At 42.6% G+C, this 21,927-nt stretch overlaps 1 protein-coding gene across 5 annotated transcripts in view; it reads right to left on the bottom strand.

Moving 5' to 3' along the window:
- ADGRB3 (adhesion G protein-coupled receptor B3) overlaps positions 1-21,927 on the bottom strand; it is a 455,754-nt gene that overhangs the window by 105,674 nt on the left and 328,153 nt on the right. For all 5 annotated transcript variants that reach the window (XM_083729828.1, XM_083729825.1, XM_083729824.1 and 2 more), the window contains 2 exons: positions 3,539-3,665; positions 1,810-1,913 (listed from right to left, as the gene is read on the bottom strand). In XM_083729828.1, the coding sequence (XP_083585954.1) occupies positions 1,810-1,913; positions 3,539-3,665 (231 nt within the window). The remainder of the gene's footprint in view (positions 1-1,809; positions 1,914-3,538; positions 3,666-21,927) is intronic.

Below are 21,927 nucleotides of genomic sequence, written 5' to 3'. Positions count from 1 at the left end.
TTCCAAACTCTGTGTCGCGACACATTAGTGTGTCAACTGCAGGGTGTAAGTGTGTCACGCAAACGCTCCCAGCGCTCCTCCTGGGGCTGAAAAGGGGTTAGTTTAACCTCCAGTTTGCTACAGTGTCACAGAATGATACATTTCTTAAAAAGTGTGTCACAAGCATGAAAAGTTTGGAAGGCTCTGATTTAGATAAATGTATAACTATGAGAGTATTCACCTATGGTTTTTATGTGGATTTAATCATTTATTTGTTTCATCAGTGTCATGTAGCAATAAATAGTACTGATAAACCATCAGTTAGTACTATAATGTTCTTTTAAAACTATTTTAAAAATAATAATTTCAATAAATGTCCACTTGGGAAAGGATGAGCTGTAATCATAATTCACTGTCATTTTACAACTCACAGACAGATTCATCCCCCCTACTTCTAAACTGCAGCAGCTTCAGTTGGAATTTCTCCATGGCTTTCATTTGTGAATGTGATCTATGGGCAGCTCACACAGTCAATCCTCAAGATGATCCATGAGGATGCGTTCGCATAAGAGCTGTGATAAGGAATGTGCGACCATCCAGATTTTGTTGGATGACAGCTCCCACAATCTCTGGCCATTGGCTGTGCTGAGATTTGGATGGGAATTGGAATCCAACAACTGGAAGGCCACAGATTTCCCCATCTCTCACACAGACCATGTCTTGGATCTCATCAAATAGAGCTGGGCATGTGGAAATCACTATAGGAAATCTCAGTTTGTGCGGGACGTTCACTGTGCTAATGTTCACCTGGGGACACTCAAGGAACATTGTGTTAAGGCAAAATCGAATGTGTGAAGTTGCCTCAGGTCAGAAATTACTGAGGAACCTTTGAGACCCAAAGTCTGAGTGAGCAGCATTTGTTTGTGTCATAAGGCCAGGATCCTGGAGTAGATATCATCCAACTTCTCATTTTAAAAAGAAATCACTGATTAGAAGTGTGATTACAATGAAGGGCTATCACTTCAACCCAGAGCTCTTTTCATCTTATTTATTTACAATTTATTTTTTGATTTATATACTGCCCTTTATCAAAAGATCCCAGGGTGATGTACAATGTTTAAAACATATTTTACAGAGAATAATAATGAAAGCATAATACAAAGCATCATAATAGACAGCATAATAACAAAACAAACTTAATAACAATCTTTCCCTCACCACCTTCAACAGGCCATGCATTATTTAATGGCTGAAGGCCTGGGTAAAAAGGAATGCTTTCCCCTGGTACCTAAAGATATGTAAAGATGGCACCAGGCAAGCCTCTTTCGGGAGAGCATTCCACAGATGGGGAGCTACTACAGAAAAGGCCTGTTCTTGTGCTGCCACCCTCTAAACCTCTTGAGAAGGGTCTCAAATGTCAAGTACAGGGCCTGGGTCTGTTCATATGGGGGAGATGCAGTCCTTAATGTATCCCATATATGGGATTCTCAACTGAAATGGCAGGTCCACACACTCTTCTCCAGTGAATTGAAAGGGGAAACCCTTGACGGTGGTGGAGCTCTGAATGTGGCTCCCCAGTGTTGAGAAGAAATGGTGATAATAATAGCAGATATCATTAATGCTGAATAGGAAGAGAAAATAGGGCATTTGATCACCACCAGGCCAAGCTTGAACAGAAACCGTGTCAACCTAATCAGACTTATTAATACGTTACAACTCTTCTGCAGTAGCGATCTTGTTTTTCCTAGATTAATAGAAACCCTTCTTCAATGACCCCTCAGTTCTGAATAATTGCACATTTCTTTAAACCCACACGATTCAATTACATACCTCCATAGTGCTGCATAGACAACTGCTAGCGTGATCAAAGCCAAGCATGAAAGGCCACTGCCTACTATAAGGGTTACTGAGGGAGCACCAGATGATTCCATGATCTGTGGGTCATAACAAACATCTATCAGATAAAACCATGTTCCAGTAACTAAACCACAAAACCAAAACAGGAGAGATGGATATCTGATGTAGTGATTAGCCACATCATCTAAGTAGCATTGCCAACAAGTAACCACGTCTCTCTACTTCAGCCTCTGTCCTAGCTCCTAAAGTATCCGAGGCCTGGGTATTTACAGAATACCAAGACAGTAATCCCACTGGTCTTTGATGATATCCTCAGTAGTCTATTTTATCTCATGAAAATAAATACATGGATTTTTTTTTTAAAAGAGAGAATAGGGAAAGCCAACAGTCTGATGGCCACCCATAACATTAACTGACATTAAAAAGCTCTCTAGGTTTTGCTTTGAGGGGGGGAAACTACACAAGTAAAAATTGTTTTCCTCCTTGAAAGGCAGATGTATTTGGATAGCAATGTTCTAAACAAATTGTGTGATTTATTCTGACAAATGTAATGCCAACTAATTTCTTATCCAAAATACAAGATCAAACTTTCTAACTCTACAGTAACTTTGCCTTAAAGCCAGCATTCATTTTCTTTCTGTCTCTTAGCAGCTAAGAGAGTACCAATTTATGAAAAAAAGAGAACAAAACATATGCATCATTTGTAAGATCTGGACCTCTGAAACAATAGCACTTCTAATGTTTAATATTTATAGGAGCTGAAGTATAAATGACCTTGAGGCAGAATAACCATTTTTTTTGAGCTATGAAATTACCTCCAACACCCCACCTTTGCCCTACACACAAGCATTTACACTGGTTTTGTTGGTTTTGTTTTGTTTCAAAATGTACACATTCAAAACAATTAGACCAGGAAGTTTGCAGTGATCTGCTGCTTGATTTCCAGTGTGCTGCTGAAAAGCCTCAAGGCTCCAGTATAAATTGCATTTTATCAAGATACAATTTGTAACTGAGGTGAGGCAAACTGTATATCTTATCCAGGTTTTTAAGTTTATTTCTGCCAAATACTTTAGTTTACTGCTGAGAAGAACCTTGGCCACACACTGAAAATCTTTTCCCCTTAAAGCTTCAAGGTGCTTGCTCTTTAAAACAAAAAACAAAAAACACCAACCAACCTATTTTATAGGCATTAATACTGTTGACTTCCTATTTCTCGATCTTCATCATTGCATTCATACTAGAGGGTCTATTTTACAATATATCGACAGCATAGATTTCTTGTAATGCCCAATGCAGAACTGCAATCTGTTTAACTAGTGTAGCTAGGTTCCTGCTTCTACCAGCAACAATAAAAAAAAATCCTGTATATTCTTTTTTCCCTTCTTTTTTTTAAAAAAAGAAAACACAGGACTGTAATACATTACATTACAGTTGCTAAGTTTTCTCTAAGAAAACAGGAGTACCTCAGCACTTGAAACTGACCAGCATTTAGTTATAAGGCAAAACCAGCAATTCGTTCCCAAAAACTAAGAACTGCTAATAGATAAGAGAAAAGCCAGTCTTTTCCAGACCTGCAACGCTGATACAATTTCTCATCTGAGTTAATGCTGGACACATAAAAAAACACACCAAAAACCCTCCCAGTCATTGCATTAAACTCAGGGCTTTTTTCTTCTTCTTTTCCCCGTCCTTTGTTACTTACTATTTCTCTAGGTTGCTGAGCCAAAATGGCGAAGGTAGAGAGACGATCACATAAGCATTTCGTATGTGATGCATCGGTAAGCACAGTTTTACATCCCTGGGTGGACCAGGTTCCCAAAGAGTCGTTCCTGCAAGAAGAGAGAGGGAGGGAGACAGAGAAAGAGGGAGGGAGAGAGAAAGAGAGAGAGAAAGAAAATCGGGATAATTACGGCTGACGGTCAATTCCTTGAAGAGAAAATGCAGTTTAATTGAGAGCAGAGTCTAGTGTGGTTCCCGGACAGAAGAGATCTACTTGTTGTTGAATAGGACTTAATTTAGATGCATCTCCAGCTGTACAGTAATGCGGGGAGGGGGGCGAGAGAGGCGACGAGGGAGGGGGACAGAAGGCAAGCAGGCAGCTCGGCGGCGCGCAGTGAGCTGTCCAGAGCTCTTGGTGCTGAAAGGGCTCTGTAAGAGCTCTCTCGGCTCGCCGTAGAAGCGGAAGCCTTCCCCGCTGCCCGCCGCTTTCCCAACTGCTCAGATCACTGCGAAAACTCATAGCGGGGGAAAATAAAACAAAAGACCCTTGTGGTTCTCCCACCCCCCCGTCTTTCATACCAGCTCTGCCACGTTTTTGTGAAGCTATTACCTCGCTCCCTCTTTTCCGTGCGTGTGTGTGTGTAATTTAAATGCAGATGGCTCTGTAATATCTGTCTGATTAACACTGGTTAGATTGGCCAATTCTGGGTCTTCTTTTTTCTGGCTAGGATTTCGTAGGTGGTGTAGCTATTTTGTTCTCCTTGTGGGTTTTAAAGCTCAGCCTTGCGGATTTCACCCTGGAAACGGGCGGCAGCGGCTGATTCCTTCTCCAACTCTTCCCTTTTTCGCCTGAGCTCCAGCGCAGGGGTGGATTTCAGCAGGGCAGCGCATCGTTCAAGAGACACCAGTTCGCCCTCCAGACATCCCTCCGTCCAACTCGCCCTGCTTCCCTCCCTCCTTTTCCTTTCCATGGTGCTGGTGGGTGTGTGGCGGAGGAGGGGAGGGGGGGGGACACGGGACACACAAGCGCGAAGAGATCGTTTGCAGGGGCTTTATCCACTACCACCCTGTCTTAAAGGGGGGGGGGAGCCTCAAGAAAAAAAGAAAGAAAACGCCACCCTTGATTTGATTAGCAATTTAAAAAGTACAAACGCTTCTTCTCTAATCCTCCCCGGTGAGCAATAAAATGGTATCAACCCGCGTTTTCCTTGTGCGGAGAAAAAGAGCAAGGGGTGGTAGGGGTGGGTGGTGGGTGGGAAGAGAGAATCGCCTTGTTTTTCCATGTGAATCAAAGGGGTTACGGGGTCTCTCCTCAAGGAGAACGGCTCGGCTTCTTCGGAATCAAACCAGTTTTCACGCATTTAGTGTTTTGCGAATTGGAACAGGCGGGTGTCGTTTCCTTCCCCCTCACATGCCTTCGCACAAGCTCTCTCGCCCCCTCCCCCCGGTTTCCAGAACCAGGCTTCGTATGCAGGGATTCATGTATTGCCTAAGCTATCTGTGCACGGATGCCAGGAAGTCTCCTGCCAGCAACAGCGAGTGCTGTCAATTCCATCCCCAAGGCACTTAAAAACAAGGGGGAAGAGGAGGTGGCGAGAGAAGGAGAGGGAGGGGAAGAGCGCTTTCACCTTCAAATTCCTCCTCCTCTCAACTCCCTTTGAACCAGCCCTCCTGCTCTGGCTTTCCCACGTCTGTTCGCGGCGATGACTGCGAGCGCGGACTCTGGAGCCCCGGCCATTTGTGCTCCGAAGCGCGCGCCTTCCTATCCCACCAGGCGCCACTTGCCTTCCACACCCCGCGAGCTCAATAGTTGGCACTACAAATGGCTTCGGAGCCGAGTCATAAACAAAGCAAAAGACGGGGGCGGGGGTGAAGAGAGTCCCCCAAACTGCGCTATTCAGGATCTCCTTCGGTACCCTGTCCAGGCCAGCTGTAGCCTTCAAACTCACAAACGCCTAAAAACTCCAGGACTATTTTCCTTTAAATTGTGTGTGTGTGAAAAATTAGTATTTATGTTGTAATTCACACAGACATATATAATTGGTATATATTGTCTAATTTCCACACACACACACACTCATATACTGGAATATACCTGCTACTGATTAACCTCACCTACTCAATTTATTCATCCCTCTGAATCTTGTCTTGTTGTGACACGCTGTTAAAGCCCAAATGAAATACATTTATCAGGGGTGATTAAATATTAAAGAAGATGGGAGCTTAAGGGAAACTGACGTGGCTTAACACATAAAGGCAGTGTTATTATCCATTCTCAGAGACGTTTAATACACTCAGGGGTGAACTGGCCATGGAAAGGATAGGGCAGCTGCCTGAGAGGTGGGTCTCATGAAAGCTACCATTTCCCGGAGTTGATTAGTGCAGCTGGACTTTGTTTCTAAATTACACCACTTGTATCCAACTCCTAGGTTTGCAGAAACACTACAAGCTGGAGAGCAGAGTGAGATTTTCTCGGCCTTCTAAGAACAGGTAAATTGGCTCACACACCCATTAGGCTTAGATAATGTAAGACTCTTTGCCCCTAACCCCCAAAGCCCCATTGGGCAAAGTTTTGCCTGCATGTTGTAGACTTCTGTTTTCTTTTTCTCCTCCTTCTTCTCCAATATGCTAACTCGAACTCCACAACTACAATTTTCCTGAGGTTTGAGGCTGGCTTGTCTGATGGCAGAGAGGGACAGAAGAGACTGAGAAGCCCTACTGACTGTACAGAATTTACAATGCAGCGCTTTGGACACTGCATTCATCTGAGCTACTCTGCAAGTTACTTTTGCAGCCAGACTGCCTTTGAAAAATCACCTCTCCTGGGCCTGATTCCCATGCCTCATGTCATCAGACCCACTCTACCTAGTTGTCTAGAATGCCATGCAGTTACTTCCAATGCCAGCATCAGAGGCCTTGATGGAGGTGAGGTTGTAGCATGGGAAATACTCATGAGATCAAGGCAACAATGTAGTGCAGATTATGGAACTTCAACATGCTTCTACTGAAACATGAAAGCCAGCCTTGGGGAAACGGCTTTGCAGCAAGCAAGCAAGCAAGCAAGCATACTGCAAAGGCAAGCTGCACATTGGACCTAAGCTAGCTGAAATGTGAAGGATGTGCTATTTATATTTATTTACTATGAAGAACTGCTCTACCATGTGTGCTGCTCTACCAAACACAGAGGTGCACTTTTGACTCATGGGATTCAGAAAGGAAAGCAAATATTGAATATTTATACACCATTGTGTCAGTAATTTCCTAAAAGGGGGCCAGTATTAACATGCATGGCCGATTCAAAGAGGTTTGGCTAAGTCCAACTATTGAGCTCATACTGAACTGTGAATTGACCCATGGGCATTTCTGTTTGTACTCTCAAGCCATTGCATTGCAACTGGACAATGCAATGGAGGGAGAGAGGCCTTAAATGAGCGTTGAAGGTATTAGTGAGCATGGAGAATGAATACAAGCAGAACCTACCCCTTCCTGCAGTGTGTGGAATGATGCATGTGTGTGGAGAGGTTATGGCCCATCCTGGGTAAAGTGAGGTGACTGTGGACTGGGCTAGCCACTGCCATGCCACAACTCCGATTTGGGCAACTGTGGCATCAGGAGCTGCCTTTGCAGAGACATGGAAACCTGCCCATGTCTCTCCTTAGGCAAAGTGCTCAGGCATGAACAGACCACCCAAGGACAACTACAGCAAAGAAATCCAGGTCAGTACCTTGGGTGGATAAGACCCTAAATTATCTCCCTGCACACATACCCTCCAAAATTTATTCCGTCTTATTGGTTTATGATTTGAATGCACATGTTTTAAAAGTTGTGGCCATTATACTTCATGGGCTTACTCCATCTCTTTTTTCTATCCACAGGGACCTCATTTGAAGGTATTAATGCATGGGTGACCTAGTTTGCCTCTGGAGTCACGTTCAGTAATTGACATTTCCAAGTACAGGTGGGAAAGACTCCCATGTGAACTCAGTGTTGATGACACCTAAGACTGATGAACAAATGGCAATACCAGCATCTCTATGTTGTTTCCAGAAGGGGAGAGAATAAAATCCATTGACTGAGTGGACTAAAACTTGCTCTACTTTGGATCCAAGCCAAACACCATGATTTTTGCAAACTGTCTCCTGAGTATCTTACTGACATGCTTTCCTTATTTGCCTTATGGGAATGCCTGATGTTAAGACTGACACAGAGCAGGGTTCAATATTGTCAAAAGTTCATCTCTCATGAATATGGTTTTGAGCTCCACACTTGGAGAAGGGTAACAAAATCTTATTGGCAGTTCTGGCTTTTCAAAAAAAGGAAAATGAAACAGCAGTCATGAAAACTTGCAGAAAGTTATAGCAGAGAATTGACAGAATAAGGATAATAAATCAAGGCTGCATAATAATGTGACTAGTTAAATTTATTCCACAGCTTCATTGTTCACAACATACATTTGTGTATGGGGAGTATATTCCTGTGTATTTATTTAGAGGGGTATATGGGATGTTAGGGGAGGGGGGGTCATACCTCTGGCGGGGGACATGTCGTGCTCCTTCTGGGGTAGTTTGTCAATCTTTGGTCCCCACCCTGCACTCAGCTCTCACCTGTGGCTCCTAGAACCTGTCAGCATGAGACAGCAGCAACACCCTGGGAACAGCTGTGACTGGCTGGCTAAACCAGGTGAGGATAGCCATGGGGTCTCAAACACTCAGTGAGTTAGGAATTGCCCCTGCATGCCCCTGTCTGAGTCAAGATAATGCAACTGTATATTGGTACTTCTGGGGCTCATGTTTTAATCTGTTTATATTCCTTAAATGGAATCTTGGGGAATGTATTCTGTGTGGTGAGTGGCATTCTACCATGAAGAATTCTCAGTAGCACCACAAAAGTTTAATTTTAAATTCCTTGGGGAAAGCTATGAATTAGAAAGCAGTTAAATTTAAAGGTTTGCTATTCATATATATGAGGGACGCGGGTGGCACTGTGGGTAAAACCTCAATGCCTAGGACTTGCCGATCGTATGGTCGGCGGTTCGAATCCCAGCAGCGGGGTGAGCTCCCGTCATTCGGTCCCAGCTCCTGCCCACCTAGCAGTTCGAAAGCACCCCTAAGTGCAAGTAGATAAATAGGTACCATTTTATAGCAGGAAGGAAACGGCATTTCCGTGTGCTGCGCTGGTTTGGCTCGCCAGATGCAGCTTGTCATGCTGGCCACGTGACCTGGAAGTGTCCTAGGACAGCGCCGGCTCATGGCCTTCTAGAGCGAGATGAGCACACAACCCCAGAGTCGGACATGACTGGCCCGTACGGGCAGGGGTACCTTTACCTTTACCTATTCATATATATCCTAAATAAACTGTGTCAAAATTAAATTATTTTAATGCCACAGCACTTGAATTCTGTTTGATTTGAAGAAGGCACAATTTCTTTCTTAGGGATGGTTATTTAGCTGAAACCACAGTATGTTTGAAACTTTCAAGATATCTGGCCACAATAATGGTACCAGACTTGTCCTCCTTCCTATCCCCCCCCCAAAAAAAACCTATCCAATCATGCTTCCTTTTGTGCTTTGAACTTCCCTGAGGTTCCTCTATTGAGTCACTGGCTCAGGCTTGTAACTCTGACCTCAAACCACAAAAGCAGCAGCAAATACTCAATGCTCCCAGCTGGAGCCATCAGCTTTTACAAGAGAGGCAGAGCTGCTGCCCTGAAGGAATGCCCCTTGTTGGTTTATGGGGAACAGCCTGCCACAGCAGTATGTCATATTGCTCTCACTGCAGAGCATCACACAGGATGCTGTATTTGCTGAACACATATTTGCTGTACAAAGATGTAACGACATGTGATAGCATGTGTCTCACCCTTTTATCAGGGCAACTCTGCTTGCTTATTCGGACCTAGGATTTAGCCTTGGAACCAATTAAGTTATTGACAAAGAAATATCCTGTTTCCTATTGGGAATGTTTTCCTAATTGTTCCTTCTTTTGTTATACGGTTATATTATAAAGCAAGGTGTATGTGTTTTTGTGTAATAGTTGTAAAGTGGCACACCTACCAATATTACTTGCTGGTTCTATGTCAAGTTAAAAATTAGAAATGCTTTAGCTAAATTTATTTGCCCAGGTTGACCAGTTTCAGAATGGTGCAATACAATTCTCAGCTAGGGCAACTTCTGTGACTCTAGCATCATCCTGATACAATTTTAATTGTTTCAGGATTGCGTTTTTATTGTTGTGAACTACCTTAGAGGCAGAAGATGGCCTATAAATGTATTTCCTTATGTCTGATAATATATTCAAATATATGAATATTTGAAAATGATCCCTGCTTATGAGGACTTTGAGTCTCAGGACTGCCTATCTATATGATGAGGTTTAAGCAAAATGAATGCCAAGTTATTTCCCATTCATCGTACATAATCACAGCATCTTCTTTTGAGATTAACCTTCTCTTTTGGATATATTGCAGTCACCTAGCACTGGATGTACTGTATAAGGTGCATGAGAAAACACTGCATTCCTCAAGGTTGTTCATCCTACTCCTATTTCTGGTCTGTTCAATAGCAATTTGACAGCCTGTGTTATCACAAGCCAACAACAAAGCAATACAGTAAAATTATTAATAAACAGAAGAGTAAAAACATGCAATGCCCTGAAAGCCAGAGTTTACATACTATGACAAAATAAATAAGATTCTGAGCATGAGCATATTTAATTCTTCGGTTCCTCAGTGACTGAGCATTCCCCTTCTCCAAATCCCCAGTACTGGAGTGCTCATTCAGCTCCATCCTTTTGTCAAATGTTACTTTTAATTTTTATTTATTTGAGTTTACTTGCTGGTTATGCACTCCCTTGTTGGGCTAAGTCTGCACTTGAAACAATAATTCAGCCCCATTCAGGACCCACATTTTAGATTGAGATGAGACCTGGTGCTTTAAAATGTTACCTTTGAGCATCTTTGTGCAGCAAGAATCACGCACAAAGATGGCAGTGCCAAAATTGATCACAGAGTTATGATCAGGCTGCACACGATGCACTTGCAGCCACATTTTGTAGATAGCATGCCCATGCATGAGTCTTAAGTCTTGTTGAAATATATGCTGCAAATGTCATATTAACTGCAGTGCTATTTTGTATAATTAAAAATAATGATTACTGAGAATGTGCCAGGGTACTACTGTAAAATACTATTCATGTAGCAATGCATTTATCACATAATGTACACCAATTACCACATTATTCTCCTCTGATGAATCCTTGCCAATATAAGAAAAAAAGGATTTGTTTATTACTGAGTGGATTGTTATTCCCTTACTCACATTGGTGACTCCTGATTCCAGTTACTAATTAACTGAGTAATTGCACGCCAGTGTGCTTACAGGATATAAAGCCTACTCTTATGTGCTATGGGCTTACTTTAGTGATGCAGGATGGTGCAGAAAACTTCCACTATTGTCAGATAGTTATGGAAATTTATGCACAGGAAGACTGACCACAAAATATTTCTCCTTAACACCACATTTAGAAAAACAATTATGCCATCTTTGATTTTCACATCAAACACCACTTGGCCAGATGCTATGTGTAAACATGGAAGGAAGACGCAGGATCTGCCTTGTTGAGAAAAGTGCTTTCTTTCAATCTGTCTTTGGAAAGGGCAGGCCAGGAATCTTGCCTGAGAATGGTACTCTTACTTCACTCCTTTAGTCAGAAAGAGAACCTTTGTTCTCCTTACTAGAAATCAGGTAGTCAGAATATTGGAAACAGATTCACAACCTCAATCATTTCACCTCCTTTACTCTTCTAGTGCACTCCATTGCTATAGGGTAGCGCAGGGATGGGGGAGGTCCTCTGATCCTCCAGACTTTATGGGACTTCAACTCCCATCAGCCCCAGTCAGTATGGCCTATAGTCAGGGATGATGGGAGTTGGTAGTCCAGCAACACCTAGATGGCCACAGGTTCCCCATCCTTGGTACACAGTTCAGTGAAGAGTGTGCTTAGGGTGTGCTGAAGCCCACTGAAATCAATAAACTCAAACAGGCCTAACTCTATGTTGAATCATGGTCATTGAGTTGAATCTCACAACCAGTTGCAAGGGAATTTGTGTAAGGGGAATCTTCATATTCCTCCTTCAGGCCACAGCAGCTAATAACATTTTCTCTGAAAAGTTCATATCAATGCATTTTAAACTCCCAAGTGACTCATTTGATTAGCATCTTTCTTATGCTTCATTTAAACAAGGGGGGAAATACTGAATATATGAAATGAACAAATACCAGAATATGGATATAAATATTCTGCCATTCAAATACCCATTGAGTCTGTACAGTTTGGATTACGGACTGCAGTTGAAATCAGACAGATTAGCAATTATATTTTCCCTTCTCAAGTATATAGGAGGATTTCAGCATTTTGGTTAATGTAACTAAACACCCTCTGGATGTGTACGTTTGCCAATAAAACAAAAACAAAAAGCCCTGAGATTTTCTCTTCCTGATCTCTAAATCAAAAATTAATCCCATTTAAATATTATTTTTGCAAAACAAATGTGTATCTGGGCTAGAAACCAAATTTTAACCCAATGAGATTTGAAGCTGCTCAGGAAATAAACCTTAGGAAAAGAAACTCAACTCCATAGGATTTATCACAGTAACACTAAAGTAATGAGCATATGCTATGTATTGCAGTAGCTCAGTTATAATGCCTGGACAGCCAAACAAGATCTTCATACCAGCTTTGCTGCCTTCTATTCTGTATTAAATAGGTAGATATTTCCCCCTGGACTTATGTAAAATTCATGAGGTGTGGATTTAGTATTGACATGGAACACTGGAAAGGAAGTGATTGACGCTGTAGGGGGAGAGCACAATCTGAACTATAATTTGGCCATTTTTCTATCTTCATTCATTCCAGAGATAAACTATATACATTTTGCCTGCTTCAAAGACATTATGAGGCCGATGACAGATACTGAGACCCACTGGTGCCAAACTGTGGATCCCAGCAATTATGACACCAAGGTCACACACAAAAAGCACATTTGTGCTCCACAGGAGATATCAGGATTCAGACATCTTGGGCCAATAAACAAATGGTTTACTGGACTGGAAGTGAGTTGTGTTACTATATTTCCTTGACTTTCCCTTTCTCTTGTCCCTTCATGCATTTGGCTTCAGCTATTTCCTGGTTCTTTAAGCCATGGTCTCCTGCAATGTTTGAACTGGGAGACTATAGCTTAAGCTGGCCAGAACAGAGGTGTGGAGACAGTTGTCTCCTTTTGTGAATGGAAGCTCCTACCATTAATGGAATGAAAAATTAGGACCCAAGGCTATGAATCTACAAAGACGGTAAAGTTACGGGATATCTAATTCACATTAAGGCTGCAGTCCTGTACACACTACTGGCATCCTACTGAAGACAATGGGTGTGATTAAACTAAGCTGTTGTGTGTGCAGAACTGTCCACTCATTAAATGGGACTTCTCCCTTCTTCTCCACATGCACTGCGTGCCCCTTAAATCTGCTATGGGGGTTATGGGGACCCCCCTCAGAACAGGCTTAGGGGGTACATGGGGAGGAGCAAGGCCATAGCTAGGGGGTTGTGAGGTGGACCCCGACCAGGGGTACAGGCGATGCCCCCCCCAAATTGGCTGAAAAACATGTCCATAAATATACAGTGGTACCTCGGGTTAAGTACTTAATTCATTCTGGAAGTCCGTTCTTAACCTGAAACTGTTCTTAACCTGAAGCACCACTTTAGCTAATGGGTCCTCCAGCTGCCGCTGTGCCGCCGGAACACAATTTATGTTCTCATCCTGAAGCAAGTTCTTAACCTGAGGCAATATTTCTGGGTTAGTGGAGTCTGTAACCTGAAGTGTATGTAACCTGAAGCGTATGTAACCCAAGGTACCACTGTAAATATATCGATTATTGCCTCATAAGAAATGGTTTTAAATAGGGGGAGAATTGAAGGGGGGGGGGTTGGAGGAGAGGCAGAATGATGAGCTATTTTGTCCATGGCTAGGGGGTGCAATCTGGATGGTTCTGCCAAGGGCGCAAGATCACCTAGCTACGACTCTGGGTAGGAGAGGGGGGGAAAGTCCCACTGCATGAGTGGATCTCATTCCCCCTATGTGCATGTCCACTACATTGAATTCCACTCAATGGGGTTTAAGCTAATAGTGTACAGTATGGAATTTGTGCTTTAGACTGCAATCTTATATTCACTTATATTCACAAAAAATCTAGGCAGTCTACATAGTATAATATAATATAATTATCAATGCTACATAGATAATACACAACTATGCTTCTGAACAGGCATAGATAGGGTTGTGATGTTAAGCTGTTTTGACTAAATCCCTCAAACCAAAGCAGTGCCATTGTCTTGAGGATTGCACTCTTTGGATGCTTTAAAAAACACGCCTTCCTGAGAACACGCTGAGTTGAGAATCTATATTTTATCTCCTTTGCAAATTCACCTTTGAATTTAGGGACATTTCAGATGTTTTAATCCAGGGGTGGGTAGAAGGCAGATGGCGATGTACCATTAGATCACTAAGTGATTTGGTGCAGATCAGCAGGGCTTCTGACTTTCAGCTATTTAACAATAAGAAGAACAAAAAAGTTGCTGAGATGAAAAGAGCAGAATGGTGGGAAAACCAGAAGTGTGCTTCTGTGTGACCAGATCGAGAGTTCTATCCTGAACTGGATGGGGATAAGCATGTGCTTGGAAGCACTCTTTCCCTTGATTCTGTGTTGCCTCTAACACTATTTTGCCCCTGGCTCCGTTTGGTAGATTTCAGGGTTTTATGAAAGAAAAAGAAGGGCTTGTATTCAGTGAAATAGTTCCACTAGTGCAAGGACTTCTGGCTGCACAATGGAACTTCCTACCCCTCTCTTCTCCCTGCATGCTCTCATATGTACTGCTTAGATCTATTCCGGGTTCCCCCCAACCCTTTGGCACAGATTTGGGGAGCAGACATGGAAAGAGATGAAAGGAAGGGGGAGTTCTGTTGCACAAATTAAAATCCTCGCGCTAATGGAACTACTTCGTTGGATAAGGTCCAGGGTAGATCCTTCAAGCCTGAAGTCTACCCACTCTTGCTTTTAATCTATAGATTATAGGTGATGAAGATTTTTTTGTGATTTTCTCCCAACATGTACCATGGCCTCTAGTCATGTGCTGCCTTATTAAAGTGCTTATTGCCACAGGCCTAAAATAGAAACATAAAAACTCTTCCTGGAAATTAAAAATTGTGTGTTTGCCAATGATTGGTGAAAGACTGCTGCTGTTGTTAATTTTTCCTTAAATGACAGGGATATTTAAAAATGCTACATAGGGTCACTATAAACTTTGGCAGCGTGGGCAAGCCACTAATCTTTTACATGTAGCCTTGGACAGTTGGGGTGCAGAATAAGCAATAAATAAGCATATGCAAAAACACTGAGGAGAGAAAGGACAATGTATTTCATTTCCATATACTTTATCAAAGACTTTTTGAACACAGGATCTTCCTTTTCCCCGCAGCCTGGGCACTCCATACTTCCATGGCATATGAAGTAGGAGTGCACAGCAGTTTCAGTGAATCCTGAGCCAAATCAGGGTGCTTTGGAGCAATTCAGAGCTTGGCTGAGCTGATACAGGATTTGTATGAGGCAACAAAAACTGAAGCAGGGACCACCAGGAAACTTGTTGATGCCTCGGCAATTCGGATCGAAAACAAGAGCAAAACAAACCAATCAGCAAAAACACTGCTAAAAGCAAAAATGAACATCTCTAAGCTTATCATATCAAGAAAAGGCTGGGGTGCAGCGAGGGAAAGATCTGCAGAAGGGGGCCTTACTGTTGTGAGCATAACTCGTCTCCAACAGAGTTTTGTATTTAGATGCTCACCTGTTTGGGTCCCTGCTCTCTTAATGCCAAACTTCTGAAAGGTGCTTGCTCAGTAGATCTGTGGCCTGCTTTCCCAGCCTGCTGTGGTATTCTGCACTCATTTCTCATTCCTGGTTTCTGCTGCAGGAACAACTGAATGATGCTCCTGAGCATAATCACTTTGTTTGTTTTTTTTAAATGCTGCTGGTATTGAACACTGGTCACTATCAAGTTGCAAAGTGATGTCATAAATCTTTACTCAGGTGGAAGTCCCACTGAACTAAAGGGGGCTTACTTCTGAGAAAACACACATAAGGTGGAATTGGGCTTTCCGTGATGTTAGTCTCCTGTGCCACAAGGGAAGGAAGAAGGGCTGTAGCTCAATGGTAGAGCATCTGCCTTCCACATCCCCGGTTCAAACTGCAGAATCACTTGGTGTACCTGGGAAAGACTCCTGCTATGAACCATAGAAAGCTGCTGCCCCTCAATGTAATCCAGGGTTTCCCAAACTTGGGTTTTTGGAGTACAACTCCCATGACCCCAGTGGTCAGGGATGATGGGAATTGTAGTCCAAAAACAGCTGGAGACCCAAGTTTGGGGAAACCCTGAGTAGACTATGCTGAGCTGAATGGACCATCAACTTGATTTGGTATAAGACAACTTCCTACAAAAATCTCAGACACTTGCTTATAGTTCTCAGAACCAGTCCCAACACAAACATGGTATTAACATACTAATACTAGTAAAACAACTAAATATTAATACAAAATAGTAAGCATGATTCTTTCCCCATATCCTTAAGAGTCTCCAGCAAAGCCAATGGTATGAGGTCTTTGCATTATGAAGCCCTGGTTTATTCCTCTGCAACACAAGGTAGAAATGTAGCTGAAATGGGTAGGTGCAAGATTTAGACCAGTGTTTCCCAAACTTGGATCTCCAACTGTTTTTGAACTGCAGTTCCCATTATCCCTGACCTGCTAACTAAGGATAATGGGAGTTGAAGTCCAAAACCAGCTGGAGAGGTAAATTTGGGAAACACTGATTTAGACTAATCACATATTAATTAGAATTATAAAATAATTTAAGTGCATGACATGGATAACAACACTAAGGGGAATCAGCCACAGCCATAAATCAAGTGTCAACTGAGCTACATAATACTAAAATGCTGTTTCCAACTAGGAGTGCCTCATCTAGCCCATCAACACCAAGTTTAAAGAATGTGCTTCTAGAAAGTATTGAGGCTCTATCTTGGGGGTGTCTCCAAGATAAGAAATTCCCACATTTGTGAAGTTGACTTTCTACATGTGCTTGTGGAGTGGACTGGACTTGTAAACTCAATGCATTCAAAAGATTGTTCTTGAAGATCATGATGGAAAATAAGTCACATAGCAGTCTTTAACTGATCAAGATATGCTGAGCAGTGAATTCCTTTCCCCTGCCACCTGAGAAGGATTCTGACTGGATGTTTGCAACTCTTTTATGATCCTTTATGATCCTTCACGCTACACCAAAAGAAGACGAAAAAAAGAGCTACAGCTGGAGCAAGGAAACAAACCCACAACCCGTTGATTGAAGTGCTCAGTGACAGACTGAGAAGGATATGAATGGCTATATTTGAAAGCTCCTTCATCTCTGTGGAATACCCTAAATCTGCCAATTTTTTTGACTATCAACTGCCACATTTAGTTCAAAACATCCATCAAAGGACTGTGCAAGGACTGCGAGAAAGCAATCCATTACACTGCTAAATAGCTCTGTATTTAACATTTGCACAGGCATAACTGCTTAAGATGCTATGATAATCACCAAATGACAACAGCATGATCAGTGTCACATCAAGTTTTGGCTTTAGGGTCGAAACAGATGCAACAGGAAGGTCTCTGATCAGATCTCCTGGCTGCCATCCCCACTTTGAGGCAGCTGTGAGGGCTGCTAATTTGATCAGGGAAAGAGTACTGGGGTAGGAGGGTTATTCCTCTCTTCAAAACCATTTCCATGATCTACATCTACTCCCAAACCTCCTGTTAGACCCATGTGGAGAAATGCAGATACTAGACCAAGCCTCTAGTTTTCAAAAGGCAAATAAAAGAAAAAAGGAGGTATCCTCAAACAGGTGTAAAGAATAAATGAATTTTTATTAAGTTGTCCAATGCAGTTTGATAAAATCTTCATCAGGAGTGATGCCTGTAACTTATCCTAGAACCAAAAATGAATATTGTGCTGGTCTGGATACTTTGGAAGGACATTTCTGTCCCAGCACATCAAATTAAAGTATGCTGAGCAAATTAATAAAGCTTACATCTGTCTTAGGCAGCTGGATGAGGGTCACCTCATTTTGATGTTGCTTTCCTCTATCTTCTACTTTCACAATACAGCATTGTGGGGTGGTTTAGAGCAGAGAAAGTGCATTGGGTGGAAGCCCTAACACCACTCCCAGCATTGCTTTCTGGTCAAATTGGCAGTCTTTCGGCTATGCTGAAGTAAAGACAACATATTAGAAGATTCAATCACAGATATCCCGCATTGCATCTGTTTGGGCCATTTGTTCCAACACAACTTGCAGTTTATTTTTCAACAAGACTGGAGCTAACTTCTAACAACAACAACAACAATTTTATTATTTCTATGCCACTCATCTGACTGGGTTGCCCCAGCCACTCTGGGCAGCTCCCCCCAAAACATTAAAAACATAACAATACCCATACTTAGGTTTGCACACTAAAACTGAACATGTAAAAAGTCTACACTTCAATGGGGATCAGTCTCTGTGCAGAAGTAACCAAACTGCACTCTTTCTTGTTGTGCAAGCAATTGACATTCTCCTGCATTCTCCTGATACATAGTGGTTTGTGAGAGTGCCATAAAAATGCAGAATGCAATTAATTTATATTAGGTTACTTTCTTCGGAATTATATTTAGATTACTTAATATATGGAGTTTATTATCCTGAATAAATTTTCCAGAGCACTCAATAATGATGAATATAGACTAGTTATTGAGGAAGGCAGAGGGGAGTCATCATCTCTGAGACCTGCCCTCCTACATAGCTAGGTGGTGGTGCCACCTGATGATTAAGGACAAGTCACTTCTCCAAAACTGACTGCAAAAATTAGAGGATTCTTACCAAAGAACATGGCAGCAAACCCAAAATCACAAAACAAGCTCACACACCAGAAAACAAAAATCCATTATAGGCCATAACAGGCCTATAAAAACAAACTAGCGCACATCAACTGGATTGCATGCCTGTAAAACAGAACTAAAAACCGTAAGTTATATAGAGGGAGAAATTATAAGGAATGCATCTCAGGGAGCCTAACCCACATATTCCTGTTGTCCAGAAAGAAGCATGGCTTCAATGAACACCTGTGGTGGGAGGCTGCCCTCAAGGACATGAATTAACAAGAATGATAACATTCCCACTTTCTCTGAGGAAAGGTAAGAGAACAATCATCCTCTGAGATGAATAATGGCAAGTCTGCTCATAGGGAGGTAGCTCAGGGAAAGATGGAGATGGTGTCCAGCACTTTCAGAGATGCTGATGAAATTTCACAGAGTTTGTGCTACCCAACCTATACTCCCTTGTCACATATGACTTTGGGAGCCCTCTCACCCTCTGAAGGAATAACTGCTGAAGAGGACAGTGCTGCAATATAACATGTTAAGTGGAGGAGGACAAAGATGAAGGAGGGGACTTGAGCCAATGTGGTGCAGTTGATAAGGTGTTGGACTAGGATGTGGGAAAACAGAGTTCAAATCCCCATTGACCCATAAAGTTAATTGGGTGACCTTAGGCCAGTGACTATTCTTCAGCCTAACCTACCTCAGAGGGTTGTTGTGAGCATCAAATGGGGAGGAGGAGAACCATGCACACTGCCTTCTGGGTGAAAGGCAGGATGTCAATGTGGCAAATAAGTGGGGGAAGCCCACCATCTTGATCTAAAAGGGGGGGGGATGAATAACAAGTAGTGAGATTGTGAAAGAGGAGAGTTAATTTGAAGCTGGCTGTATTAAAACAACAACAGCAACAACAAAGGGAGACCTGCAAGAAAATGTAGTAGTATAATCCCGTCCCTAACAGGATTGCCCATATTCAGGGCTGGTGAGGCAAGGGGATGTTTCAGGAAGCAGGAAAGAAAAAAAGGAAACCCTTTTCTTTCCTGCTCTCTGAAAGTCTTTCCCTAATATAGGTAAAGGTAAAGGGACCCCTGACCATTAGGTCCAGTTGTGACCGACTCTGGGGTTGCGGCGCTCATCTCGCTTTATTAGCCGAGGGAGCAGGCGTACAGCTTCCGGGTCATGTGGCCAGCATGACTAAGCCCCTTCTGGTGAACCAGAGCAGCGCACAGAAACACCGTTTACCTTCCCGCCGGAGCGGTACCTATTTATCTGTTTGCACTTTGATGTGCTTTTGAACTGCTAGGTTGGCAGGAGTAGGGACCGAACAACGGGAGCTCACCCCGTTGCAGGGATTCGAACTACCGACCTTCTGATCGGCAAGTCCTAGGCTCTGTGGTTTAACCCACAGTGCCACTCAGGTTCAGGGCTGACTGCTTTGATCAACCAGATGCATATGGGAAGCACACAGGTATGACATGAGTGTATGAGCCCTCTCCTCACTTATGAACTCCAGCAATCGGTAGAGTTTGGAGACAACAAATAGTCATCCTGGCTAGTACTCAAGGATAGCCTCCAGATGTTTGTCTAATCCCCCTTTAAAACTATTCAAGTTGGTGGACATGTCCACATCTTGTGGTAGCAAATTCCATCAACTAACTATGCATTGTGTAAAAAAAAACAGTACTTTCATTAGTATGTCCTGAATCTGGGACTGAACTTTGGGGCCTGATCCAGAGAAGAACTCTAAACAGGCTCTGGGGTTTTCTAGCATTCTACTAACAGTTTAATCACTGCAAGGATTTCATTAATTGGGAGAGGGAGTTTATCAGAAATGTTAGTTGTTCATTCTGCTCACGTAGAAGTCAAATTCTTATTGATTTCCATGAATCCTAAACTAGGCCACCGTAGCAGCTGGGCTCTGCAGCTTTCTGTTAATACCTCCAGACAGATATGGTAGAATTGCTTGCTTTCACAAAGTGCTGCATTGTCAAATGTTTGTATTCCCCCCCCAAAGGGAAAGCTATTGTACTGTTAAATAATTGTTGTATTTCCAGTAGTGGGTTTAAGAAATGGCATAGAAGCAGAACTGTACCTGTTTATATTCAGAAATCATCGACACTATACTGCCCAAAGGCTAAATTCATACAAAAATATGATCCCACCCTCCAAAATTCAAACCTGGTTCTTAACTATACAAAATACATGGGCGCTCTTACAGGTGTGAAGAGTGAGTTTGCTTGTGTAGAACTAGGCACCTGCCTCTTTACAAACTTGGAACGGACAGTCTGATCCTTCCCTGCTTTGCCACCTATCAAATGTTTAAATCGATGATTCTAAGGTACAAAGCAACATTTTACGCGAAGCCCTTGCATGTTTCTCACAAAGCACATGCTCAACAATTCTCCGCCATCTTCTTTTCACACAAGGGAGTTCTGATGCCAACTGCAGTACTGGGGACATAGGAGACTGCCTTATATTGAGTCAGAGCCCTTTATCAGTCTAGCTCAGTATTCTACATGGACTGGTGGCAACTCTCCAGGGTTTCGGGCAGGGAACATTCTCAACCTTACTTGGAAATGCTGGGAATTGTACCTGGGACCTTCTGTATGTAAAGGGAGGCTTTAACCCTTTCAATCCCATGTTGCTATCTCCCCCACATTTTTGCTATCCCCACCCCTTCCCCAAGTGCTATTTCCTGCAAATAAACAGGCCCCTGCTCTGCCTTTGTTACAGAATGAAGGTATCAGGACCAAGGGGTTGTGCCAAAGGAAGGAAACATTTACATCAAAGAAGAGAGAGGGGAGGAGAGATGTAGACAAGGTGGGTTCCAGCAGGACCATTCTCCCCAAAGAGGAAGTACCAAGACAGTGATAGAAGGGTATCTAATGAAAGGGGTTTTCCAGGGGAACAAAAGAGCACTGAATGGTTGTATTTGGTGCTAGATGTAAGCCTGCAGATGAAAGCAGAGCTCTTGGTATTGCTAGTGATTGAGTAGCAGGGTGTTGCCCTGATTGCATTAGAACTTGAGGGAGATTGGCTTTTGAGAGTTCCAGACTTTCCCAGCTCAGGGCAATTAGGGTGGCAACTTCCACTTTTTGGGCCAATCAAGGATTGCAGTCAGCCTTAGCTGTCAATCATTATTGTCCTGTTTAGAACCCATTGCCAGCTTAGCAACTATTAGAAAAAGATGGAGCTAGGGACGACAAAGTAGACATGATTTGTCAACAGAGCTTCTGATGTGAACTTGAAAGTTTCTGAAACTAAAATAGCTGTGTCAACATGGTCTATCATGCTTTTATAACACTTTGAAGGTAATGGTCAACACAGCTTATATTAGACTGACTTGTTTTATGTTGGTTTTATGCTGTAACAATGA

This window comes from Podarcis gaigeae, assembly GCF_964106915.1.
Source record: "Podarcis gaigeae genome assembly, chromosome: 3".
NCBI classification, from domain to species: domain Eukaryota; kingdom Metazoa; phylum Chordata; class Lepidosauria; order Squamata; family Lacertidae; genus Podarcis; species Podarcis gaigeae.
Note: the sequence above shows the minus strand (reverse complement) of the source record. Positions and strands in the feature narration are given on the sequence as shown.